Source organism: Rhea americana, unplaced genomic scaffold, assembly GCF_003343005.1.
Source record: "Rhea americana isolate MKP2758 unplaced genomic scaffold, rheAme1 scaffold_135, whole genome shotgun sequence".
NCBI classification, from domain to species: domain Eukaryota; kingdom Metazoa; phylum Chordata; class Aves; order Rheiformes; family Rheidae; genus Rhea; species Rhea americana.
The window spans coordinates 224,424-232,185 of NW_028185428.1; the positions used below are offsets into that span (position 1 = coordinate 224,424).

At 62.6% G+C, this 7,762-nt stretch overlaps 1 protein-coding gene across 5 annotated transcripts; it reads right to left on the minus strand.

Moving 5' to 3' along the window:
• Positions 1–1,865: 1,865 nt before the first annotated feature.
• On the minus strand, positions 1,866–7,590 carry LOC146599690 (zinc-binding protein A33-like). Of its 5 annotated transcripts, none has more exons than XM_085298041.1 (7): positions 7,536–7,590; positions 6,849–7,120; positions 6,148–6,243; positions 4,234–4,467; positions 3,503–3,522; positions 2,617–2,732; positions 1,866–2,500 (listed from the first exon to the last, which is right to left on the minus strand). In XM_085298041.1, the coding sequence occupies exons 2-7, from the start codon at positions 7,116–7,118 to the stop codon at positions 1,956–1,958; spliced, it is 1,281 nt and encodes a 426-aa protein (XP_085154167.1). In that variant the 5' UTR covers positions 7,119–7,120; positions 7,536–7,590; the 3' UTR covers positions 1,866–1,955. The 5 variants fall into 5 exon arrangements, with proteins under 5 accessions (XP_085154167.1, XP_085154168.1, XP_085154169.1 ...); XM_085298042.1 differs by having other exon boundaries at positions 7,569–7,586; XM_085298043.1 differs by lacking the exon at positions 7,536–7,590 and adding an exon at positions 7,513–7,530.
• Positions 7,591–7,762: the final 172 nt, after the last annotated feature.

Below are 7,762 nucleotides of genomic sequence, written 5' to 3' on the forward strand. Positions count from 1 at the left end.
TCGCCCCCGCGAGCCGGGGAGCGGGGGAGTCCCCAGCCCAGCCGGAGAGGGGGACGTGCGGAGGACGCGGGGGGATGAGCGTCCTCGGGCGCAGCTGCGAGGGGTGGAAGCGCCTGCGGCCAGGGAGCCCTGACCCTCACCGCGGCRCGGGAACGGGAGCGTCCGCGGCGCAGAAACTCCCTCGCTGCAGCCAGCACCTCCGGCGTCGCGGGCTCGGATTAGCTTTGGCCTCCGCTCTGACCCTGAAGTGGACTTCAGTGGGCTAAACGCAACAACCCCACCGCCGAGGCCTCCCCTGCCACGGGCCCCGCGGGTCGGTGCCCCCAGCGCGACCGGCGGCCCCGCGCTCCCGGAAACCCGCGCGCCAGGCCGGGCGGCACGGGGACGCGGCCGGCACCCCGCGGGCAAAGCCCGCCCTCTCCCTCCGGGAGCCCGGCAGCTGCCCGCGGAGGACGACGCGCTTGCTGCCGACGGGCGCAAGGCAGGACCCAAAGCCGAGGAAGGGGCGAGCAGCCGCGGGCGATGAGCCGCGGCATCCAGGACGCTGCGGAGCCAGGCAGGACAGAGCGGGCCGCTGGATCGCCCGGGGACCTCGCAGGGGCCTCGGGGAAGGCCACCCCGGGCTCAGCCCTCGCGGCCTCAAGCTTTGCAGCAACAGAAAGGCCGGAGCACAGGCAGAGCTGCGGCTGCCGGCGCAGCCGGCGCCGGGATGCAGCAGCTCCCGGCCCAGCCTTGGCTGAGAYGAACCTTCCCACCCCTCCAGGCTGGGGCGTCGCGCTCGCGCCGCTGCCAGCTCTCCCCCCACCCGGCCCGTTTCCAAGGATCCYGACCAAGGCAGAGAAGAGGGTCAGCACGAGGCTAACAGCATCTGGCAGGACGTCTGGGGAGCGGCCCCAGGGCACGGCARGGCGGCTGCAACCGCTGCTCCTGTAGGGAAGAGTCCCTCGCGGGACCAGGAGGGCATCGAAAACCCCTTGCTGGAGGGCAGAAGTAGCTGGGTCCCAACCGCACACMCAGCAGGTCCTCAGCGGTGGCACGGGCTGCCCTAACCCACCCCACACCGCTGCACGCACATCCCCACTTCACGGCCCTCCAGGACCGTCTCTTTTCCCATCTCCCGTGCTACGGGGCGGGGGACAGGGGGAGAGCAAACATCAGGGACCGGAGCAGCACGGGGCTGCTCCGCGCTCCCTCCACCGCAGCACGCCCCAGCGCTCGGGACCCTCTGCAGTCTGCAGGACACGAGCCAGCACAGCAGGCAGCGGCCTTCTGAACAAGCTTTAATGGTGGCAGAGCGGCTGGGGCCGGGGGAGCGGGTCCCCGGCCCCCGGGGCGCAGCAGGGCCCGGCCGTGCTCCGGCTGAACGCAGAGCTCCCTCTGCCGGGAGCGGCCCCCGTCCTCCGGGGSAGCGCGGAGCGGATCCTCCCGCCCGCGTTCGGGAATCGGCAAGCGGGGCCGCAGGCCCTCGCAGGCACCGCTCGCGTCCGGCGCTCCGTAACGGGTCCCGCTGCGCTGCGGACGCTCTCCTCGTCCTCCGCGGGTTCCACGAGCGAAGAGCCGCGGGGCCGGCAGCACCTTCCCCTCTCGTCCTGCAGCTCCTGCAACTTTCCCAGGCTGTTCTCCAACGCACRCCAGCCGGGGCACGAGGCCGGATCCGCAGACCACGGCGCAGCAGAGGGACACCAGAGCCACAAAGGGGACGTGATGCATCTGCTGTCTCTCTGCCAGAAGCCAACGAAGAGCCTCTCCGATGTCACCAGGTGGCTGGGYGCGGGGCCGGTCTCCCTGCCCACCGCACGGCAGCCCGCAGAGCCAGGCCCTTCCCTCCAGCACGGTGCTCCTGTGGAGTGACGGCCTCAAACAGCAGCAGCCAGGAGCAGCGCGGGAGCCCAGCCAGGACAGCGGCGTCCCCACGGCGTGCGTGGGACGCTGCTCCCCATCTCCTCCCTCTGCCCTCACAGGACCAGGTGGCAGATGCGCATGGGCTCCACGTTGTCCCCCCCGTCGCTGAAGCAGGTGCTGAAGAAGGGGCAGTATCTCTCTGCAGAGACCTGCCTGAAGGTGAAGAGGTGAGACATGTCCCCGGCATCGAAGAAGGCCACGGTGCCCTCGTGGCAGTCCAGGAAGACCCCCACTTTCCGGGGGGGCTGCTGCGGGGCCAGGCGCACCCAGGGCGTGGTGGTGGCCCAGTACTCCGTCTTGTTCCTCAGGCGAAGCGTCCAGTAGCCGTTCTCTGGGCACAGCTTGACCTTCGCTGCCCGGTCCACAGCTTCTGCTGCCACCCCCAGGTCCCACTTGGTTTTGCTGCCCACCCACACCTCCCAGTAATGCTGGCCGCTGTCGAACGCCCGCGAGCCCAGGACATTCACACACTGCTGGAAGCGCTGGGGACTGTGGGGGACWGGCTGGGCTCTTTCTTTCTCCGTCACTGCGGTCAAGTCTCTGGAGAAGACCAGGTTGGGGTGCGCAGATTTGGGGTTGAAGGTGAGCGCGGCAGGAGCTGTGGAGGAGTCAAGCAGGGTGTTTTCTCGGCTGCGTATTCCCTGTGCCCATTGCTCCTGACCCCAGCACCCTCTCTCTCCCTGGCACRTCCATCTCTTGCACTGAGCCGCTTACCGGGGCAGATGGATCGCAGCATCCGTCTCCAGAAGATGTACTGCAAGGGGCCCCCATGGCTGTCCCGGTAGTGCTCCAGGTTGAAGGCAGGCTGGGTCTCGACGCGCACCGAGGGCCTGGGAAAGAGAGAGCGGAGGTGGGTCCTTCTGCCATGTCGTCAGCGCCCAGTGGCCACAGCACACCACCAGCAGAACAGATTTAGCAAAACAGGACACAAGTCCCTGCGGTGGCTGGTTGCTCTCCCAGACATGGTGTTACACCCAGCAAAATATACAGCCCAGGGGCAGAGCTACTGCGAGAGCATGGGGTGTCGCTGGCTGAACATGGCAGCACTGCTTGAGGAGCAGCGACTCTCGGCTGATTAGCACCCAGCACAYGTTCCACCCCAATGGGACTCCCACGCCTGCATCCTGTTGCAGTGTCCTGGCAGGGAGGAAACAGGGCCACATTCCCCTAGAGCGACTTCAGCAGCGCCAGCCCTTGGCTACTCTCAGTTGCAGCCCCAGACAAACCTGTACCTCGGGGTTAATTTTGCAGCCACTTGAGCCACAAGTCGCTGAGAGAGGGCAAGAAGATGTCAAAGCACCCAAGCAAAGTTTGTTGCTTTAGCCTTGCAGCATGCTTGGCTCCTGCACTCATCCCAGTGCATGTCTCCTCCATTCTCTCTTCCCACTATCTTCCAGCAGACTCAACAAGCACGCTCCCCAGGGCGAGCATCCAGCACGTGCTGGGGACCAGCTTGCACCTGGCACCGCACTAGCAGTTTGCCAAGCAATTTGTGATGCTTTTAAAGCTTGAGATAAGATCCCACCTCCATGTGGTCCCAGTCAGGGACAGAGATAAGCTCCTGAAAAGGGAATCTGCTTCCTGCATAACAGACACATACCTGATATCCAGGCTCTCCACCTGCAATGAGGAGCAGAGAGAATTAGCAGTCACTTTCTGCAATTCATGCAGCTGCACAAATAAACTCCCTGTCCTGTTTCCTGCTGTCACTTAGCAGAGAAAGGAAACCAGCCTGCCAGGACCCCCTGCCCCAGGGGAACCTGGCTGGGCAGTGACGCCAGGGTGACTTCAAAGGGGTGGCAGAGGAGGAGGAAAGTTCCTGACACCCAGCACGTCTGAGAGATCACTGCCTCCCTTGGGCTACACCTGTAGACTCTCAAGCATCAGGAAAATAAACTGGAGGGGTGGAGATGACAGCAACTTCCAGGTGCTGCATGTGTCTGAGAGTCAAACTCGCAGGTTGGCTACCTCTTGCAGCCCCTCTCCCCACAGGGATCTCTCTCACCAGCTGTGGATCCCCCYGGTACCCCAAGGCTTTTGCTAGGAAGGGAAGATGGGACACTGCCAGCAGTGGGCATGCTGACATCTCCCCAAGGTAGAGCTGGGGAAGCAGGCAGAGATACACCCATAGCATGACCTAATCCACCCAGCAAAGCCAGGAGAGGTGGCATCCAGCTCCTCATCCTCTGCCACACCTCCGTCACAAATCCACCTGGGCAGCCAGCACAGCGGCCTGCCCTTCATTTAACCACTTTCCTCAGCCCAAATTCAGATCCCGAAACGCCCCCTGCCAAGCTGTGCCTCCTGCACAGGCCAGCGGAGCAGCCTCACCTCCAGCAACGACATCTCTCCCATCTTGCTCAGGGTTTGCTCCATGTGCTCTATGTCCCTCTGCAGCTCCGAGATTCCTTCCTCCAGCTGCTGGACATGCCCGTGTAATCCTGCCAGCAACTGCTCTTCCTTTTTGCCCAGTGCTGCCAACACAGCCCTCTCCTCTTCCTCCAGGATCTGGTAAAGTCGGGTGAATTCTGCTCGGATCTTGCAGTGCAGCTCCCCAGACACCTTCTGGGCAGGGGCAAAAGGCAGGTGATGAGTCTGGCAGCTAAAACACATTTATATATGAGAAACGGCTGGTCCAGTTACTCTGCTCAGAGTTTGGGAAATCGGAGATTTTTCAGACACACCCTCAGCTTTTTGGGTGGAGAATGGGACACAAGAACAACTTTCAAAGCTCCAGAGCCACGGGGAAAACCAAACTCTGCCGAYGGACCAGTCACCTTAACCAAAGCTCCCTGCACACAGCCGCACTGAGCTCACATCTGCCAGGAGTCTGCTCGTCTGCAGCACTGGTTCCCCTTGGTTTGTGGAGGTGCAGATTTGGCAGCTGAGGTCAGCTAGGATTTATTTCACACTGTGCCAGACCCCAGGCAGAGCTCCCAGATGTTGGTAACTTGCTGCTTTTTTTCGCTCTTGACACCTCAGTCTTGCAGGGCCCCAGCTCACCCCGGAAGGCCGGGGGAGCTGTGCCAACTAATCTCTGCAGTTAAGGCTGATAAAAAAAACATTCAGCTCTCTGCACAGCTCACTTTTTTTCTTTTTTTCTTTCAGTCGTTTAACTGGCCAGCTGACCTGGTGGTGCTCTCACTGCCTTCCTGCCCGTTTACATGAGTCAGTCACTGATTTTTTTTCTTTTTTCCTTTTTTTTCATCTTTAAGCTCTTAATCTCCAAGTGCAGTCTCAGCCCTCACTGTTTTCTTGCCGAGCGCTTGCTGAAACACCTCCCTGTCTGCCAGCAGGAAACCCATCTCGCCCAGATTACATCTCAAGCCTCACCAGCCTGCCAGCGTACCCCAGTCTCCCTCGTCTGCTCTTTGTTTTAGCAAATACTCAGGCAGCCGCAGCAGAACCGTAAAGGACGTACGCAGCCTCCACGTTCACGTCAGTGAGTTGTTTCTTTACTCCTGAGACACCTCTTGGTTGGCTCCCCTCCACTGCAACAGGACTTTGGCCGTGTGTGCGCATTTGCTAATAATTCTTCATTAACCTCAAAGGTCTATCTCGAGTCTGGCAGCAGGACAGAGGAGCAAAAAATGCACTGTAGGTAGGGGAGCTGGAGACTGTCTTCTGACAGATGTCTCATCAGTTTTATCTCACCTCCAAACTACTTGGATTTTCCTTAACATTCTCTTTCTTGTTTTTTAATACTCTAGTATTTTTTTTCAGTCACTCAAGAAGTCAGACTGTCGCTATTCTTGCTTTGGTGATCAATGACGAGACGCAGCCTGGTACCACCAGAGTCCAGAGAAACACTCGGACTCGCCACATCCTCTTGGAGCGTCACTGTGGGCCCAAGCCCACAGCCCCTGCTCCGCAGCATCCCTGCTGCTGTTACCAGCCACATCAGCTCTGCTGCCAGCCCTATCCTAGGGGCACACGAGAGGTTTTACAGCTTTTAAGAGTTACCAGCCCCCAGCTGATGTGGTGGCCCTAAGGGCGAGGAGGAGCTGCTCAGCCCAGCCGGCAGCTCTCATCTCTCATCCTGTCTCATCTAGGGATTAGCGCCTTCTCTCAGCACCTTCGCTGAATACTTGGTAATGTTCTGGCACACATGTGGGGGAATCTGTTCAAATCCTTATGCAATTATCCAACTTAGCTTTTACAGGAAGCTGAGCTAAATCTCAGCTGAAGTTGCAACACGTGGACACACAGACCTTCTGCAAGAGAACAACCTGGCACCAGAGTTACCGTCAGGCTGCAGATGTCCTCCTGCACCGCATGCTTCCTCTGCAAGAAGTCCTCCATCTCCCTCCGACGAGACTGCAAGGCGTCTTCCAGGTTCCTCTGCAGGAACGAAGAGGAGAAGGTGAGGAGACCAGTGCACTACGCTGCTGTGACCCARGGAACAACCCCAGGGCCTGAGGCTGACGTTAGAGGGGGGAAATTACTGCATTTTTCCATAAAGGCAGCAAGGAGAAGAAAAGAATGTAATGCACAGGCTCGAGAAATATATCTATTTTCCACACTATAACGTTAAACATTAATTTTCAAGCCAGGGAGCTCCAGAATGGGGCCAAGATACCTGCTTGCAGAAGGTTTAAAATCTGTTSGCTTCGGGCTGCCTCGCGCAGGGCCCGGCCTCCCGCGGGCAGCGCGCCCGGCACAAGCGGCCCTCCCGCCCGGCACGACCGCGCGAGCCGCCGGCAGCCAAGCACAAGCAAAGAAAGCGTCCGAGAGACGAGCAGCCTGCAAAGGAGGAGGAGAAGGGAGGAATGAGCCAGCAAGAGGTGCAAGTATCAGCGCAGGTGAGGGACACTCGGGGTTTCTGGCGGCAGAACCGGCTGCCAAGAGGCCGGGGGGGGGGGACACCTGACAGGCCCCGCCGGCCCCGCGCAGGGCTCGGCTCACGCTGCCCGGTCCCTGTCCCCACGCTGGCGGGTGCYGCTCACCTGCGCGTGCCGCCGGCGCTCCTCGGCGCCGCAGCGCCGCACCGTCTCCACCAGCCCCGCCAGCAGGGAGTGTGGGCGGAACTGGCGGCCGGGGAAGTGGCGGCGGCACTGGGGGCAGGTGGCGCGGGGGCACCGGGCCCAGTAGCTCTGGATGCAGCCCTTGCAGAAGTGGTGCATGCACTCCAGCATGACGGGCTCCGCGAAGAGCTCGCAGCAGATGGCACACGTCAGCTCCTCCCGCAGGCTCTGCTCCGGGCTCCTGCCGGCCATCCCTGGAGGCGCAAAGCCCCCGGCCTCAGCGCTCCTGCCACTGCCACCCCCAACCCCCCCACGCCCACGCCAGGGTGCGAGGTGCTGCATCGAGCATGTCCAGCCCCGGAGGGGTCACCCCCCTCACCCAGGGGGCTCTGCAAGCTGCGAGCTTTGAGGTGAAGCCCCAGAGCCTGGTGCYCTGTGCCTGCACCCGCCATGCTGCACCCCCGGCGCCCCCAGCCCGCCGTGCACCCCCGCCCCCCCCCCCAGCCCGCCAGTGCCCTTGCAGTGCACCGCACCGCACCGCCCCCCCCCCGCCTGGATCCCTGCCGTGCCCGCGCCCCGCGCCCGCCTGCACTCCCGCAGAGCCCCGCGCCCCCGCGCTGCGCTGCGCTGCGCTGCTGCGCTGCACCTCCGGCCCCCCCCGCCCGGTACCGCCGCGCGCTCCCTGCCCCGGAGCCTCCGAACTTTCAGCCCTCGGCCCGGCCCGGCTCCGCCCCGCCCCGCGGGCGGACTGACACCCGCCTCAGCCAATCGCCGCGCGGACACACCGGGCCGCCCCGCTGCTCATTGGCCGCGGGCTGCGGCCGCGGGGCCTCGCGGGGCCGCGGGCATGTGACGCGGTCACGTGGGCGCGAGCCGGGACAGCGCCCCCCCCACCC